This window comes from Diutina rugosa, assembly GCF_008704595.1.
Source record: "Diutina rugosa strain CBS 613 chromosome Unknown scaffold20_size193122, whole genome shotgun sequence".
Taxonomy (NCBI): Eukaryota; Fungi; Ascomycota; class Pichiomycetes; order Serinales; family Debaryomycetaceae; genus Diutina; species Diutina rugosa.
The window spans coordinates 175102-193138 of record NW_022995162.1 but is presented as its reverse complement, the minus strand read 5'-3'; the positions used below and the strand labels follow the sequence as shown (position 1 = coordinate 193138).

At 52.6% G+C, this 18037-nt stretch overlaps 8 protein-coding genes across 8 annotated transcripts; 6 read left to right on the top strand and 2 right to left on the bottom strand. All coding sequences in view use genetic code 12, as the record gives it.

Annotated features, from left to right (window-relative positions):
• Positions 1-1604: 1604 nt before the first annotated feature.
• On the top strand, positions 1605-2729 carry LEU5 (coenzyme A transporter; the record flags this gene model as incomplete). The annotated part of the gene is made up of 1 exon (XM_034156661.1): positions 1605-2729. One exon carries the CDS (start codon positions 1605-1607, stop codon positions 2727-2729), a length of 1125 nt encoding a protein of 374 aa, XP_034011430.1.
• Positions 2730-2921: 192 nt separating this feature from the next.
• NAT2 (Nat2p) lies at positions 2922-3602 on the bottom strand (the record flags this gene model as incomplete). Its single annotated transcript, XM_034156660.1, has 1 exon — positions 2922-3602. The coding sequence occupies one exon, from the start codon at positions 3600-3602 to the stop codon at positions 2922-2924; it is 681 nt and encodes a 226-aa protein (XP_034011429.1).
• Positions 3603-4878: 1276 nt separating this feature from the next.
• SYG1 (Syg1p) lies at positions 4879-7566 on the top strand (the record flags this gene model as incomplete). The annotated part of the gene is made up of 1 exon (XM_034156659.1): positions 4879-7566. The coding sequence occupies one exon, from the start codon at positions 4879-4881 to the stop codon at positions 7564-7566; it is 2688 nt and encodes an 895-aa protein (XP_034011428.1).
• Positions 7567-7997: 431 nt separating this feature from the next.
• DIURU_003850 (linker nucleoporin) lies at positions 7998-10964 on the top strand (the record flags this gene model as incomplete). The annotated part of the gene is made up of 1 exon (XM_034156658.1): positions 7998-10964. The coding sequence occupies one exon, from the start codon at positions 7998-8000 to the stop codon at positions 10962-10964; it is 2967 nt and encodes a 988-aa protein (XP_034011427.1).
• Positions 10965-11594: 630 nt separating this feature from the next.
• Positions 11595-12293, top strand: DIURU_003849 (uncharacterized protein; the record flags this gene model as incomplete). Its single annotated transcript, XM_034156656.1, has 1 exon — positions 11595-12293. The coding sequence occupies one exon, from the start codon at positions 11595-11597 to the stop codon at positions 12291-12293; it is 699 nt and encodes a 232-aa protein (XP_034011426.1).
• A 204-nt stretch (positions 12294-12497) lies between these two features.
• Positions 12498-13181, bottom strand: DIURU_003848 (U2 snRNP complex subunit; the record flags this gene model as incomplete). The annotated part of the gene is made up of 1 exon (XM_034156655.1): positions 12498-13181. The coding sequence occupies one exon, from the start codon at positions 13179-13181 to the stop codon at positions 12498-12500; it is 684 nt and encodes a 227-aa protein (XP_034011425.1).
• A 473-nt stretch (positions 13182-13654) lies between these two features.
• On the top strand, positions 13655-15679 carry UPC2 (Upc2p; the record flags this gene model as incomplete). The annotated part of the gene is made up of 1 exon (XM_034156654.1): positions 13655-15679. One exon carries the CDS (start codon positions 13655-13657, stop codon positions 15677-15679), a length of 2025 nt encoding a protein of 674 aa, XP_034011424.1.
• A 690-nt stretch (positions 15680-16369) lies between these two features.
• On the top strand, positions 16370-16945 carry CDC42 (Rho family GTPase; the record flags this gene model as incomplete). Its single annotated transcript, XM_034156653.1, has 1 exon — positions 16370-16945. One exon carries the CDS (start codon positions 16370-16372, stop codon positions 16943-16945), a length of 576 nt encoding a protein of 191 aa, XP_034011423.1.
• Positions 16946-18037: the final 1092 nt, after the last annotated feature.

Here is an 18037-nt window from a genome sequence, read left to right as displayed (position 1 = left end):
CGTGAGACCGAAATGGTGATTTGGCTGCAACAAATCACGTGACAAAATAATGATGCCACAACAAAAAAAAATCCAAATGACCTCCGAAAGGCTCTCAAAGAACTATTAACACCAATGCTGAATTTATTTGGATGATTTCGACTAAAAGAATGCACACACCTGCTACGTTTATTCGATACCAAATCAAAGCGAATATGAGAAAGTATGATCAGAAAGTATGATCAGAATGGCATGATGTAAACAGAGGCAATTGTTGTTTAGCATAGGACCATTTTCACAAAGCAATGAAGGCAATTCTATTGATTTTTACCGTCGTGAATGAGGCGAATGTGGCTTTTCACCTGGCACAAAGTATCCTGTACTTTTGCCACCAGAGCTCTCGGTGGACCACCTACAGGAATGAAATTCTGATGGAAGAGATAACTGAATCACAAAACCTCAACCCTCCCGTACCATTGGAAGTGTCAGTGTTGTAACTTTCTACATGGGTTGCAGAGACCAGCAGCCGGGGTAATTGATGTTAGATGCAAGTTAATCCAGATCTTAGATCCCCCTGTCGCCTTGGCTAAACAACAAACCAAAAGGCTGAACCTGTTTTGGTAGTGTGGTGCTGGAGCCTGAGGCGGACGGCAACACATTGTCCGGGATACATGTTTCCATGCTTTTTCCTGCGGCGCGGGAGGCGACGGTACGGCGCCCGGGTTCATACCTGCAGAGTGCTGGCGGCGGCCGTTACTATGCCTAAACGCTGGCGGTCCCTTGCCGCCCGCAAAAACCGAGTCACTGTGCCCGCAGTCAAGACACCAGGCCCGTAATCCTGCTAACCACCAAGGTAGCACCCACGGCGCGCCTCGGTCCCGCTGTCGCCTGCCGGTCGGAGTCACTATTTATGCTGGTGGCCACCTCACTTACAGTTTCACGTCACCATCCTCGGGTCAATCGTGGTGATGATGGTGTTAGTGCCGGTTTTCAGGCACTTTGTGGTATGGGGCATGCCCTCGATGGTGGCGGTCGGATTTTATGCCCCTCGGTCGCCCTCGGGTGAGCGAGCATCTCCGGTCGACGTGGCATCATGTCCTCGCCTACGCACAGTCTCACATGGCAGCAGCCATCGCAGCCAGCCAGGGTATTTTCGGTGCCAGCGCCGCGAAAGAAAAAAAAGGCACCCGTTGTCGGAAGTGGCGAGAAAGTTGGCAGCACCACTCCGACAGCACTGCTCCGAGGGCACCACCCGTGTTTGTGGCACCAAACCGAGAGATCCGAGATTTCTGCGATCGCCAGCGTAATGCTACCTGATGCTACGTTTGGTAGTGGTTAGTCGTTGGAGCGGTCATTGTCCACTGATAGCCCTACCATTAATCAGCGACCACGGCTTTACTCCGAAAGGGCATACGAAAATCAGGTAAACTATACCTCTATTGAATGTTTAAAAACACCATTGTAATCCTCTTACCTCGAGTAAACCAACCAAACCATTAAATTGTAGTTTTTCAGTCTCTAGCTGTCCAGTTCTTGCCTCTTGTGTGTCGGTGCCATCACGATAGCTGCCCCACCCTCCCCCGCACTACGAACAAATTCTTCTTGTGCGAGCACCTGACCAGAGCATGGCCCAGCTACGAGCGGTGACCACCGCCAGTGGCGACGACCACACCACGCTGAAACAGGTCGACGTCATCGACAAGCGGCTGATGAGCTACGTCGTCCGCCTGGGCGTCGCCGGTGGCATCGCGGGGCTGGCGGCGAAGACGCTTATCGCGCCGTTCGACCGCATCAAGATCTTGTTCCAGACGCTGAACCCGGACTTCGTCCAGTACCGGGGGTCGCTCAAGGGGTTCTTCCAGGCCGCCCGCGCCATCTGGCGCACCGACGGCGTCACGGGCTTGTTCCAGGGCCACCTGGTGACCCTTCTTCGCATCTTCCCTTACGCCGCCATCAAGTTCGTCGCCTACGAACAAATACGGGCGTTATTGATCCCCTCCGACCAGTACGAGACCGCCGTGAGACGGTTTATGGCAGGATCCCTCCTGGGGTTGGCGCTGGTGTGCTGTACTTATCCCTTAGACTTGATCCGGGTGCGCATGGCGTTCGACACCCGCCACTTCGTCCACACCCGCCAGCACGGGCGCTTGCGGTACACGGTGCTGCTGATCTACAACGAGCTGCCGCCGCTGCGGCCGTCGGACCCCAAGTGGGTGCGGTTCATGCGGCGGGTGATGCCCCACCACGTCCTCCACATCCTGAACTTCTACCGCGGGTTCTACCCCACCATCCTCGGCATGATCCCCTACGCAGGGGTGTCCTTCTATACCCACGACGCCATCCACGACGTGTTCCGCTTGCCGTGGTTCCGCGAATGGACGGTGCAGCAGCCGTCGCAACTGCTAAAGAACCGCCGCGATAAAGCCACCAAAGCGGGTAAAGTCCAGAGCACCCGTGACTTACGGGCGCCGTTGACTGCCCCAGCTCAGCTTATCGCCGGTGGCTTGGCAGGAATGTGCTCCCAGACGCTGGCGTACCCGTTTGAAGTGATTCGACGGAGAATGCAAGTCGGCGGGATTATGAACAAAGGGGAGTTCCTCCTGTTCAAAGACACCACCAAGCTCATCTGGAAGGAGCTGGGGATCCGTGGTTTCTTCGTCGGGTTGCTGATTGGCTACATGAAGGTGATCCCGATGGTGCTGTGTCTGTTCTTCGTCTACGAGCGCACCAAGGCATGGCTCCTCAAGTAGGTGGCTTTCAATAAGCTATCCTGCTGACATTTCATTATTTATTATCCGGACTGGTCCACTGCATAGACTTCAAGAGAAGCCGTTTACTACTCCCAAAAAAAAAAGACGGTTGTAAATATTACCCAAAAATCTCTAGGCAAAAAGTCTATATTTATCAATCTATGTACATTCTAGTCGGTGTAGAGATAACCTTTAAAAGAACCACCACCACTTCCGCTTGCCCGCCGGCTGGCCAAACTGAGGGCTCAGCGCCGTGTAGTCCTGAACTTTACCAGCGGCATCCTTAAACTTACCCTTAGCTACAGCCGCCGACGTGCCCGAACCAATCTTGAAACCCCACCCTCTCAAAATCTTGACGATCGAAGGCGTGATGGCGGCACAGAGCGGCACTCTGATGAAGATGAGCGACTTGTGGATCCCGTAAGCAATGGCGAACTCAGTCCACGAAAAGTGGCGTTTGACGAACGCCACCACGCCCAGCTCGGTATCCTCGGTCTTCTGTTGCTCCTCTTTCGCCGACTCGGCCTGTTCCCGAGCCTGCTTCGCCTTTAATTCGTCGTCAGACATTCCGTAGCCAAACTTCTGCTTCACCTTATTCTCGTAGTATTCGATCTCGTCCTTGCCTTGGGAGTGAACGAGCAAGTAGCAAAGCGGTAAATCAATCATCAGCAACCCCAAGTACACCCCTAACGCCAGGTAGCCGTACTCCTTCATCAAGTCTTTCAACAGGCGGCCCTTTTTGGGGGCCGATTGCCCCAGCAGCTGGGTCAGCTGGTAGCGGAATGAGTTCCGAAACAGGTGGCGGAACAGTTGACGAACGCCACGGGTCATAAGTCGAACGGGCGACCCCGCAAACAACCAGCTTCTCATCATGGGTGTGGTGGTCTAGAGGCCTAGATCGGAACCGGAACTACTGCGAGTGCGCACCTCCCACGGAGCCGAGGGTAATATTCAGGGGAAGTAGGGGTAAGTAGGGAATTAGGGAATTAGGGAATTGACGGAGTTAGTGGAATTAATGGTAGTGTAGCAATTAATTAGAAGACTTGATCATTGATTATTTAAGGAGAACTGACCCTAGTATAATGCACAATTTGAGCTAGATAAGTATGATAAGCTATACGTCTTTTCTCATACACGATTCGGATTAATAGAATTAATATCAGAGCAATTGAACGATTCAAATTTGATGAATCATTGGGTTATTTCCACCATGATTTTCTAAGCTACTTCAAATCCGAAAAATTAGTGTGTGAAAAATTGGCAATCCCTTTACCAAATTCACCCAATCTCTTTATTTTCATCATCGGAAAATAGCTTAACATTTAGTAGGTAAATTTACATAATGTGGCGAGTAAGGGATAGTCAGGGATGACCATTACTGTTGCAGTTGCTCTAGATCATCTATCAGCCGTGCCGGTAGCGCTACCATCCTTACCAATGCGAACTATTGGTAGGTACAGAGTTGCTTGGTTGGTATAGACACGACCCATGGACAAATTTGAAAAAAAAGCGATGCCCTGAGTTCGAGTCTCGATAGTATGTGAGTGTAGCTGTTCTCAGCCCATTGACCTGCAATTAGACTATAATGCCATAGATCTGACCACTGAAGACGTTACAAACCTATCGATGCCCTGACCTAATCTCAACCAACCCATTATCGATCTGTTTTTGTGGCGTGCGAAGCTCATTAGCCTCGCTGGCTGCGGCATGGGTGAACCCCCTCGCTTAACTGACTGGACCGCCTCGAGCCCCCAACCACCACCACCCTCCATAATGACTGCCTATCTCCCTCTCTACCGCTCTCATTTCTCGATCCTCACTTCTGTTTGCTGTTGCTAACTGCTACCACGACGCAAGGTCACCAGCAAGGCAACCCATCACAAGACGCTTACACCAACCCACATCTCCCCAATTTATTACAGCGCCATGGGCGTAGACCCCACCACCTCACCCGTGCATACCGCCCCGCGCCCTCGGCTAGCTCGGACTCATACCAGCGAATCCACCCATCTCAGACGCCCGTTTCGTCTCCAACCCTATCACCGACTTCCTCAGCCGCTGATTACGTTCCCTGGTACCACGAGGGCACTATTGTTTTGTTTCGCACCCACGCCCGCCTAATCTTCCCTGACCTCGTGGACATCACCAGATGAAGTTTGGCGAGCTGCTCCAGGAGGGGGTTGTCCCCGAGTGGCGAGATCAGTACGTCGACTACCTGAGGGGTAAGAAGCTTATCAAGAAGGTTAAAGAGTGCAAACAGGCGTTGGACCAGGATAAACCCCACGAAGGCACTCCCCTCGTTGAACCTCAACAGAACCCTAGTTACACCGAGGAAGGGGGGTTTGACCTGCTAGGAGACTCAGCCCTCCCTTCATCAAGACACCAGCCTCATGAAGGCCACCACGAAGCGCATGCTCGTGGCGGTAGACTGTTGTGGTCGTTATCGCAGAAACTGCTAAAGGAGAAACAGGAGGACTACGACGAAGCCCAGGAGAATTTCATGACTTGGCTCGACGACGAGCTTAGTAAAGTTGATCTGTTTTATTTGGAAAAGGAGCAAGAGATCTACCGCCGGTTTCTCGTGCTTGAAGACCAGCTTTACCAATTGAAAGAGCACCAAAAGTTCTCCCACGCCCAGCGCAAGGCGAAACTGTCGCTCGAACAGGAAGTAGAACTGACGTTCCACTTCCTTAAGCACATGGAGCTCCCGTCGCTCCCGCTGATGAAGTTTTTGGAGCCGCTTCTCCGCAACCCCAAATCGAAATCTCATACGGCATTAGACGACTACGACGTCAACTACCGAGAAAACTTATACCGTAACGGCGAGATCTCCACCGACGAAGAAATCCTGGAAGATGAACTGCTATTGGCCCACGAACAGCAGCGTCCAAGCAGAGCAGTACTGCCCACAGGCACCACCGCCGCCGAAAACGCTCAGGCGGCTCGCATCCGCAACCGTCGTGACTATATTAAACGCAAATTCGGCACCCCGTACCATGTGGCCAAGCGGCAGTTGCGCCAGGCGACGTTTGAGTTTTACCGCTCCCTCACTTTACTTCGCCTGTTCCGGATCTTGAACCGTACGGCTTTCCGCAAAATCACCAAGAAGTACGATAAAACGTGCTCGACCTCGTTGTGTGAGGACTACATGAAGGTTGTTGACAACCGGCTGTATTTCCAGACCCTGGATCTCCTTGATAAGTTGATTGCCCACGTTGAAGATCTCTTCATCACGTTCTTTGAACCGAGACTGGATAAAAAGCAGTCGTTGGAAAAGCTCAAGCTGATGGCGTTTGCGATGTCGCTTGGCGATATGCGTCCGCAGACGTTCTATAGCGAATTGGGCGACTCGTCATTTGCCCTTGGCTTTGGCATACCACTTTTGGTACTAGCCATTTATCACGGTCTTGCCCATACATTTAACCACACCATGCCCGAAGGACCTTATTTGCTCCAGATCTGGGGTGGGTTTCTTCTTTTGGCATTGGCATTCCTCATGTTTGCCGTCAACTTCTGGGTGTTTGACTACTACAAGATCAACTACAAGTTCATCTTTGAGTACGACATGCTGACCGCGCTCAATTGGAAACAGTATATGTTGATTCCCTCGATCGGGTTTGCGCTTCTCACGCTTCTAGCATGGTTCTCCCTCAATAACTTCTGGCCGACACAGTTCCCCGGCCGCTACTGGCCGTGGATTTTCTGGGGAATCATGATGGTGGTGTTTATTTGGCCTGGAAGCCAGATGTACCCTGCTAGTCGGCGCTGGCTCCAAGTGGCAGTGTGGCGTATTTTACTTTCAGGGTTATACCCCGTTGAATTCCGTGACTTCTTCCTAGGAGACATCTTGTGTTCCCTCACCTATGTCACGGGTAATATCTCGTTCTTCTTCTGTGTCTACGCTCAGCACTGGCGAGGCCTTTTGGGGAAACCGGGCTACAAAAACAAGTGCGGGTCGCTGAACCTGAGACTCATGGGGTTCTTCAGTACCCTTCCTAGTATCTTCCGGTGGCTCCAGTGCCTCCGCCGTTACATGGACACCGGCGACTGGTTCCCTCATTTAGCCAACATGCTCAAATACCTGGTGCTGATGCTCTACCAGATCTTGCTTTCAGTGTATCGTATCAACCGCACTAGCGAGAACCGTACCGTGTTCATCGTGTTCGCCAGCATCAACCTGATCTACCTGGCGCTGTGGGACTTGATGATGGACTGGCTGTTGTTGCACTTCGGGCTGAAGAACTTCTTGCTTCGCGACCACTTAATTTACCCTAACCACTATGTGTACTATGCGGCAATGATCTTGGACGTGGTGCTTCGGTTCCAGTGGGTCTTCTACGCCTGTTTCAGCAATCAGATCCAGCAGCTGGCGGCGACATCGTTCTTAATCGCGGTGGCAGAATTGTTCCGCCGGTTTATATGGGTGTTTTTCCGGATGGAAAACGAACACGCTACTAATGTCACCACGTTTAGAGCGCTGAAGAACCTGCCGTTGCCCTACCCAGTAAAGACGGGAGTGGAAAAGGCCGTTGACCGGCTTGTGAGACTCCACTTCGTTCAGCACTCCGCTACCCACGACCTTGAACGCTTGAAGGACTTGGAACGCGTTAATACTTCAACCAGTCGCCACAAGCAAACACCCTCCGTCAGCGATACCGAGGTGGGCACGCCTAAACGCCGCAAGCTGACGATATTCAACATCGGCGACCGCATTAATAAGGCCCACATCAAGGACTTCCAGAGACGTAAGACGTTCCGCGACTACTCTGATGAAGAAGAAGAAGAGGAAGACGACGACGACGATGATGCCACCCCCGCCGCTCAATCCCCATCATGAGCGTTAATAGATACTAGCATAATAGACACATCTACAATTCAAAAAAATAATGTTGGAGTCTACTGACACCTCTCTTTCATCTGTAAATCCAGACAGGTTCTTAAAAGGCTCCGTTAGTCTTTCCATCAGCTATCGCGTAAGTAACCCGATTGGTGGCGCCAGGGAGCGGAAGGTGGCTGAGTGGCCAAGAACTGGCTCTCTCGCCGCCGCCCCCGACGTCCAGGCCGTCGCACTGTCTATGTGATGGATATTGGACAAAGTAATATACTTTTTAACCCAGGGGCGATGGCCTCGCTTTTATAGTGCGATGGCGATGTCACGGACTGCACACAAGCCCTGAAGTTTCACTGGTAGTGCGCGTCCCCAGGCATCCCGAAAAACACACCGCTCTAGCCCTAATAACCTGCGACCGCTACCACCCTCTCACCCCAATGTTTGGCACCCAAAACAAGGCCGGCGGGCTCTTTGGCCAGCTGAGCCTGACGCCAGCTGCTAGCGGCACCTCCAATGCCTCCACGGGGTTCTCGTTGGGCGGCAACACCCAGAAACCCGCCACGCTGGGGACGACGCTGTTGTTTGGATCGCAGCCCTCAGCCACCAATAACCAGGCCAACCAGGCGACCAACGTCACCAATACCTTGGCCACGGCGTCCACGACGGCTCCGGCGCCGCTGGTGACGAAATTGCTGGTGCTGAGCGCCGAAAAGGAGCCGCTGAGCAAGTTGCTCAAAGACTTGATCCAGCAGGCTTCTAATTTACCCAAGCCGCAAAATGCCGATTTGGGGCTGATTAATTTGACTCTCGGTGAATTGCAAAAACAGCTGCAACCGCAAAAGACCCATGACAACTTCACTAAGGCCCACTACTTGTTGGCGCGGCTGGGGATCAACGCCGAGACTATTGAGAACGAGTTAGCGGCGATCGACGAAATTCAAAAGCAAGGCCATCAGCCTAAGTTTGGGACTCGCGCTGCTCCCGTTACTGGGGGTACGCTTCTGGGGCCGACGGCGTGGAAGAAGGATGAGAACATCCTCGCCACTATCGAACAACTGTTGACGACAGCCCTGCGTGACTTTGACGCTTTCATTAGTGCCAATATTCTGATTGACTGGAAGACCCGTCGCAAGCAATTGCGCCAGCTGATTGGCCTTGAAGCGCCGTCAGCCACTGACTCTACCAATACTAACGAGCCGGTATTGCTGTGGAACCACCGCATCCCTGGTAATTACCCGATGTTAGCCCCGCTCCACACTTCCGAGCTGCCGCTGCTTCAGGCGATGCTGAGAGCGAAATTCGAAAAGCACGCTGCCATAGTCTACGAGCTTAACGAGGCCCGGTTACTGGACCGGGCGTACCCGTTCGCTGCGCGATTGGGTAACCTCAATAAAGTGGAAAACGACTTGAAGGCGAAGCAAATGACCGACGCCTGGAACATCCTCAGCTCATTTGTCAACGAACACGACGCTAAGCGGTCTCAAGGGGGTGTATTCTTTGACGGCTACCAGGGGCTGGCCACTCACGCCCCTCAACCGAAATTCGTCAATCAGGTGATTGCCAACTCCAGCAAGTGTCTTGAGACTGAGTTCTGGCACTACGTTGAGGAAGTATACGTTAAGGAGACTGATAAGCCTAAGGAATACAGCGGCGGCACCGAGCGCGATAAAGTGCGCTACTTGATCAACAAAGTGCTCCCCGTCACCGAGCCCGATGCCCTTGACAAGACCCTTATCGTCAACGGTGTCCCCGTGTGGGCCCTCATCTTCTACATGATGCGTGCTGGTCTTTACCAGGAGACGTTGCAATTAGTTACTGAGCACCAAGGCAAATTCAATAAGTTTGACAGAAACTTCCCCATCTACTTCCGCAAGTTTGTCGAAAGCGATACCCACTCGCTCCCCACTGAGATCTACAAGAAAGTGCACCAAGAGTTCGCCCAGCAATTCCAGTTTGTTCTCAACGACATCGAGGCCGGCAACAACACCCCTGGCTTTGACCCGTTCAAGTACGCCGTATACAAGATCGTGGGTAAGTGTGACTTAGGTAACCGCGCTCTCCCCCACGCTCTCAATTTGCTGATTGAGGACTGGTTGTGGTTCCACCTCAACCTCGTCAACGAGGGCGCCCCCACCGACCTGGCCCTCGTGTTTGACAACTACACCTTGGCTAACTTGCAGCAGACGATCGTCGGCTTTGGCCCCTCGAAATTCCTCACCCTGCTGAACTACCCGTTATACCTCAAAGCGCTTATGCTCGCCGGTCTCTACGAGTTGGCAGTGCAATACACTTACGAACACGTCAACGAGTGTGATGCCGTGCACTTAGCCATTGGTCTCAACTACTACGGGGTGTTGCGGGTCTCGGGTGTCACTGTGGGTGCCTCCGACCAGCTTGTTGGCCACCACGGCCACTACACCACCATCAACTTCTCGAGACTTATGGGATCGTTTGTGCGTACGTTCAAAATCAGCGACCCCAAGGTGGCGAGTCAGTACCTCATCTTAGCGGCGATGAGCTGCGGCGGCAACAACCGCGACGAAACCAGCAAGTGCCACGAAGCCCTTCGCGAGCTTATTTTGGTACTGAGAGAGTTCGGCATGCTTTTGGGTCAACTTAACGAGTCCACGGGAGCTAAGACCCCGGGGCTTTTGGAAATCCAGAGATCGCTCATCAACCTTGACGACCTGAAGGAATTCAACCACGTGATCACCGGTGTCGCTGCCAACCAGTGTATGGAACAAGGCCGCACTTTCGACGCCCTTTACTTGTACCAATTGGCTGAAGAATACGACACCGTGGTGGTGATTGTCAACAAGCTTGTCGCCGAGATCTTGGCGCTGACCGACTTGGACAAGCCCGTGGTGAAGTACGGCAACTACGCTCTGGGCCTGAACACGGATAACGCCCACGACACCCCTAACAACAACATCATCCTCTTCGCTCAGCAGGCACGCACGGTGTACCGTGCCAACCCCCCGATCTTGGCGAAGATCACCCAGGAACACCGCAACACCAACGACACCCTTTCCGAGATCATCCACATCCGCGACTTGTTTGTCGCCAAGGACTGGCGGGCGGTGTTGCACGAGATCGAGCAGCTCCAGATCATCCCCATTGGCCCCCGCGACGACTTGGCCAAGATCAGACAGCAGCTGGCCCTCGTCCAATCCGACGCCATGGACGACCAGTTGAAGCGGGTGATCCCGCTGTTGTTGGTGATGACGATGACGCTGATTCTGCAGTTGAACTACAACGCGTTGACGAAGTGGAACCCCGACACCGACGTGACCGCCCGTTTGCGGGTGATGGCGAAGAACTGTATGATCTACGCCGGGATGGTCCAGTACCGCATGCCAAGAGAAACCTACAGCCAGTTGGTCAACTTGGAGGCGCTGTTGTAGCACATTTTTACGAGATAAGAACTTTAATACAGGATATATAAGTGATTTGACTGAGAGGACATTGCTATCAAATTGTCCATTGAGGCTTCTTTCGATGGTAATTAGGTTTTGTGGCTTTCGCCTATTAAATGAATTGGGTACACTGATTACAGGAAAGGACTATCGCCTTTCGAATAACGGTTCCACTGAATTGAAGAATCATGGAGGGATGTCGCTTCTCTATCAAAAACGTCATTTATTCTACAGGGCGTTTCCGGAAACCAATTGAACGCGGGGAGTTGAAGCTAGCGTCATCCAACGGGTAGCCGCATCCGTATGCCTGAAAGATCGACTAAACCGCGTAACCACCCAGTCGCCTCTATCCGGAAAAGACCACAAGATACGTCATAAATTTCAATAAAAATGAGTTTATCACAAATCTAGCCTCTTTGAGACTACTTTCTCTCTTTCTTTCAAAAGTTTTATTCCTAAATGCTGGTATTCTAACGCCATCATTCCGGTCTTCGGTGAAGCACTGGGTGCGTATTGTGAGATGCAGTCAGCAGGGGGTGCGCTAGACGAAGAATGCTATAAAAGTCATTTAAGCCCCCCCTCCTCTGAGGGCTTAAAGCTGCTAGTCCCCACGCAGCCATGGATGAAATGGACGACGTCTATGATTCTCATATGGATGTTAAGAAGATTTCGGGCGACTACTTCTTACACTTGATGACTGTGGCTGACACTACGATGATGGCCAAATTAGTGGCGTGCCAGTTTTTGAAGGAAAAATGGATACGCAAAGGCCCCCGTTGCGATGACATTCCAAAGTTCGTCCAGGGCATATTTGTCGGGTTGCAAATGACGTCACCTTCAGATGAGCTTGCCTATCTAATGAGGCTCATGCTAGGGGCACTCTCAGCCACCATCTCCTCTATGGACAGTTCACAATGCCGTGAGCTACTTCGTACCATTGTGCCTATATCTGACAATGTTGACGGCCCTTGTGCTTATGGAGTGCAAGGATTGGTGTACGATTTGTACACTTCGTTTCCGAAAGAGGTAGAGGAAGAACTATGGGGAAGCAAGATGTATGACTCGATTATTACAAATATTGACGACTTCAGTGATTGTATTGATCATGATTTTGGTCTTCTCGATGACCTCCCTGGGATAATATTGACTTTTGAAGGCGATTTCCGCAGAACGGCCTTGAACTATGTATTGCACAATTGCGACAATGAATTGCAGCGGGTGTACTGGACATGGTTGTACGGCACCGTTGGCTTTGACAGCGATGACAGTGATAACAGTGATGATGACAGCGACGACGACGATGATGATGATAACTGATGACGACAACAGCAATGACGACGAATAGTTAATATAATACATCCTTAACAACCCCTGTAGAACTTCCCAGCTATTCCACTTCTTTACCAACAAACAACGAGCACTTGTCTAGACTCAGCTCAAGTGTGCTGGTCTTACAAATTCCTTGCAACAATGGTATGTATTCTCCACAATGTCCAGCAACGTAACTTCCTCAGAACAGCGTTAGCGAGCACGACGGAACCGTTTCCTGGGAGCTGATGGGGCATTATCCTTGTCCGCATCCTCTTTAGTTTCGGGTGTCTCCTTATTGTCCTTATTTTCTTTGGTATCGTCGTTTCCTTCATCTGACTTCTCCTCAGTCTCCCTGTCCTTTTCCTCATCCTTTTTGGAAGTTGTTTCAGCCTCAAATTGTGCCATGGGGTCGGCCAAGTCGTCATCGACAACAGTAATTGACGCCGAGACTTCTGCTGATTGTTTCAACAATTTCGACTCGTCCACCGGTTTCACCTCGGGCTTAGCCTCAATTTGCTTAACCTCCAGGTAGTCCACTTTATAATTATCCTCAGAATCACCCGGTCTGAGCTTATAATAAGCGTGATCGACACGGAGCAGTTTGTCCATGATCTTGACGCCATTGAGGTTGTCTACGGCAAGCACACACAGCCGCGGGTCGTGGTACTTGAGATAGGCAAACCCACGAGGTCGCTGGTCCTTATCCGTGACAATATGGACGTGAGTAGGGATGCCATATTGGGAAAACACTCGGAGGATATCGAGCTTGGAAATGGGCGGAAGGTTGCCTATATAGATGTAGGCGGTGTCTCTGTAGTCGTAGTGCCACAGGGCGTCATCGCTGACGTTATTTTCGAGCTCTCGTCGGTTGAGCTCGGCGACTTTGTTACTCATTGGCGGCTGGTGGGGTCTTGGTTGGTGTGTGCTTATATGCCGGCGCTGACATCGCGCTGAAGATGATGCCGCGCAAACGAAAACTGTCTGAGCTGTGGACGAAGTGGCAAAGCAATCAAAGCGGGTTAAAAAATTAAACAGACGCGTTTTTGGGGATTGTGATGGGTCTACGTGGTAGTAATTAATTTGACTCATTAACACTGCTTTCAGCAAACTTTTAAGACTAAAATTTGTTGAGAATCTTCGAGGTTTTCTTGGTATGGGCTTGAATAGGGGTTGGCTGGGGGCATTGCGTCCTGCACACGACGCGGAAGCGACCGATGGCAACAGGGTGATTGTTTTTTCTTCCCCTGCATAGAGGCGCCCCTGCCATCGTTTGGACAGGTCACATGGTGTTATACGACCGTCGTATAGCCCTCCTTTACCAAGCTTACCTCCACCACTAACTCCCTTCGAGCATCCCCTTTTCAACCATGTCGCCGCTGAGACCTTCAACTGTCGACAGCAAGTCCCGCAGCTCGACGGGCAAGCGCAAGTACCACCAGAAGTCCCGCAATGGTTGCCTGACGTGCAAAAAGCGCCGGGTGAAATGTGACGAACAGCGCCCCGTGTGCCAGAAGTGTATCAACTTGAAGCTAGAGTGTGGTTATGTTAACAGCGCCTCCGGTGACGAGTTTGACGATAGCGACACCAAGCGCCGTCGCGTGACACCGGAGAGACTGCTTGAGCCGCCCTCACTTCCACAAACACAGACGCCATTGGCGCTGGTGGTGGCGTCGCTAGCGCTGGCACCAGGTTCGTCATCGCTAGCTCTGGTGGTGGCTCAGGTGGCAGCACAACAGTCGGCAGCGTCGTTATCGCAGAACTTAGCGCTGGTGGCAAACGACAAGGCCGCCGCGGCGGGGCTTTCTTCTAACGCTAAGGTGGAAGCAGGGGCCGCGGGTTTACTGCTGATATCTACTCTACTCAATTCGCTCGGGCAGGGAGGGCTGTCGCTCGCCGCTAATCTTCTTGGAGCCGGCAACTTGAATAACCTCAACATGTCGCATTTAGTGAATAACTTGAGTGGCTTGGGTGGTGGCATTGGTGGCCTTAATCTCTCGTCATTGGCTCAATTAGCCCAGCTACAGTTTGATCCGCTTGCCCTTGATCCCCAACAAAGCGCCACTAACAATGCACCCACTAATAATACTGCTACGGGAGGAGGCGCGTCGGGTGCCGATCTTATGAGCATGCTTGGGCTGATGCTTCCAGGGGCAGCAGCAGCAGCAGCAGCAGCATCAGCACCTCTGGGTCTGCTGCTGAATCTCGACAATGACCCTCTTAACCAGTTTAAAGCCCCTAATCCAGCGGCAATGATGGCAGCAGCGGCGGCGCTGGCGCTGGCAGCACTGAACGCGGAAGCCGCTGCCGCCGCTGAACAGAGCGAAGGCCACTCGCCAATGAGCGATACACCACAGTTGAACATGCTCGACTTAAGGCTCATGTTCCACTATACCCTGCAAGTCGCCACCACCATCACCGGCGCCGGCATTTCCGACACCAATATCTGGAACTACGACATCCCCATGCTTGCGTTTGAGTTTCCCTTTTTGATGCACCTGCTATTGGCGTTTCTGGCCACTCACTTAAGTCGGACGGAGAAGGGGCTCGTACAAGCGGTCACCAGCCACCGAGGGGCAGCCCTCCGCCTTCTACGGGAAGAAGTGCTTAATATCAACGCCGCCAACACCGACGCCCTCGTGGCGCTGGCGCTCATCCTCATCATGGACTCGTTGGCGAACGCGCTGTTCCCGCTGAGCACGCTGCCGAAGCTGCTCCCGGCGCTGGCGTGGATCTTCCACGTCAAAGGTGCCGCCACCATCTTGACGGCGGTGTGGCCGCTTACGGAGCAGCTGCGGTTCTACAAGTTTATCAGCGTTGATCTCGGCGACTTGGGCGATATCATCAACAACAAGGTGAATTTGGGAGGCAAGCACCAACAGTTCAGCGACTTGGAGTGCCACGACGCCGAGATCGCCGACTTGTTCCCCGTGGCGATCGACCTGCCGTACTTGGTCACCCTCGCCTACCTCAACAAGCTCCACAAGGAGCGCTATAAGCTGGACTTCATCCTCCGTATCTTCGCCTTCCCCGCGTTGCTCGACAAGCTGTTCCTCCTGTTGTTGATGACGGGCGACATCAAGTCGATGCGGATCATGCGCCTGTACTACAAGTTGTTGCGCTCGTTCACCACCGAGATGAAGGACAAAGTGTGGTTTTTGGAAGGCGTATCCCAGGTGCTCCCCGTCGACGTCGAGGAGTACGCCGGCGGCGCCGGCGGCATGCACATGATGCTCGACTTCCTCGGGGGCGGGCCCCAGATCGTCGAGAACGAGATCGACGACGACCTCACCCTCGACGCCACCACCCTCAGCAAGTTGATCGACCCCAACAATCTCCCGCTGGACATGGCCTCGATGGACATGGGCGACCTGGAGTTGATGAACATCAAGTAATCCGTCATGTATAAAGCCTTCCCCCTTAATCTGTCATATACCACCCCCCACTTTAATACACACGCCTCTGGGTAGCGCTCGTTATCACTGGTTCGCCCTGCTCGTTATCACCCGTTGGCACCCCCGCGCGTCGGGAATGTCGACTGAGGGCGCGTGGCACCACCACAATTCCACGTCGCTTAGAAATGATCTCTTACTAATGGTGTCGCCTCCTTGGCGAGTGACCAGGCAAAACTTTTAACTGCCATAATAAGTTGTTTCAGTCAGTGTCCCCACAATTTGACCTGAGGCACCCAGCCGCCACACCGGCACACCATTAGCGGGGGGGCGCCGATAAAGGGGATCCTCGGTGGTGGCAGCAGCAGCACGGCAGAGTCGCACTCCTGCCGTATCGACCACGTCACCGTCCACCGCCGCCCGGCCCTAGCTCTTCTTCAAGCTCTCCCCAGTCACTACCGATTAGTCTCCTCTACCTTCCTCTCGTCCTGATCATTTATACCCACGCCTCGATCACCCCACTTGCCTGGGATTCCGCTCGCCGCCGCCCTGGGGTGGCCGCGCCGCAGGCCCCTGCACCCCCGCTCGTGACTTTTTTTTTCGAGTGCGCAGTTTCCAAGGGCGTCGATTGAGGTTACGTCCTGGTTGTTTATCTTGCGGGCGTGTCCACCAGGGAGCAGAGACTAACGGATAATGCAGACTATAAAATGTGTGGTTGTGGGTGACGGTGCCGTGGGCAAGACGTGCTTGCTCATCCTGTACACCACCTCCAAGTTCCCCGCCGACTACGTCCCCACCGTGTTCGATAACTACGCGGTGACGGTGATGATCGGCGACGAGCCGTTCACCCTCGGCTTGTTCGACACCGCGGGGCAAGAAGACTACGACCGATTGCGCCCGTTGCTGTACCCGCTGACCGACGTCTTCCTCGTGTGTTTCTCGGTGATCGCGCCGGCCTCGTTCGAAAACGTCAAGGAAAAATGGTTCCCCGAAGTCCACCACCACTGCCCCGGCGTCCCCTGCCTCATCGTTGGTACCCAGACAGATTTGCGCAACGACGAAGTCATCTTGCAGCGGCTCCAGCGGCAAAAGTTGTCCCCCATCACTACCGAGATGGGCGAGAAGTTGGCCAAGGAGTTGCGCGCAGTGAAATACGTCGAGTGCTCCGCCCTCACCCAGAGGGGGTTGAAGACGGTGTTCGACGAGGCCATCGTCGCCGCGTTGGAACCCCCGGTGATCAAAAAGTCGAAAAAGTGTACCATTTTATAAAGAATGTATATATGAGGGAGTTCGGGCGCTGGTTACGGGACGATGGTTTAAATAATGATATGACAAAATCCGCTACAAGTATTTTACCCGCATACACGCATGTTCCCGGTGGCAGACCTCCCTTATTCACGAGCAGCCCCCCATTATATATTTTAGAAAAAAAAATTAGCAAGAAACGCATGAAACAATTATGGTAAAATACTTTTATTACAATGAGGAACCATCAAAACCGAATACCGTCATCTTTTCCCGTTGTTATCATTGTGGTAATTGTCATGACAACCGACAGTGTCTCAAAGAAAGAAAGCAGTTTTCAGAACAAATTCAATCATGACGATCTGGACTCGCTTATCGCTTACCCTTGATAATCTATTGTGGTAGTCATTGCTTTTCACTAGGGCCCATTGCTTCCGGGCCCTGCTACCATTTTACGTTAGGGTTATTCTTGGCCACCAAGCGTAAACCCCGTTGACTACCAGGACACTATTTGTTACCAAACAGCTACTACTCTGTACGCCGTGATCGCTTGCGGCTAGGCGATCCCGTAAATCCACTAATTTGCGAATTACAGGCACCGACACGACTTACTGATAGAGAGTGAAAAAATTTACTACCATTACCAATAGCCGCCAATGAGTGCTTGTCTCACATTTGACACAAAAACCGTTGCAGCAGGGGGCTTTGGGTCTACTAGACGGGCAAGATCCCCCTCCCACTCCTAACCTTTTCAATCAACGGGCCACAAACCGCCCGTCTCGCCATATATATCCCCTTCTCTACTAGCCCCCGTTGGTGGTCTAGACCGCCGGAGCAGTGTGGCGGGTGTGGGGGGCCCGGTCTGGGTTCGCGCCTTTTCGGTAGCGCACGCCCTGTATAGACAGTATGTCTCAGCCTGACAAGCCATCAAAGTGCCTCACTTGCCACTTCGTATTTAAGCGCCCCTAACGCGCACATGGGCCCGATACTCTCCCCACTCAACCCCGACCTAGACGTCACTCTGTCAACTTCAAGAAACCTCTAAGGTAGTTTGGTGTTGTCCAGCAATAAGAGCTTAATTCCCTATCGGCAGACCGCCCCTCGCTTAAGCCCCTT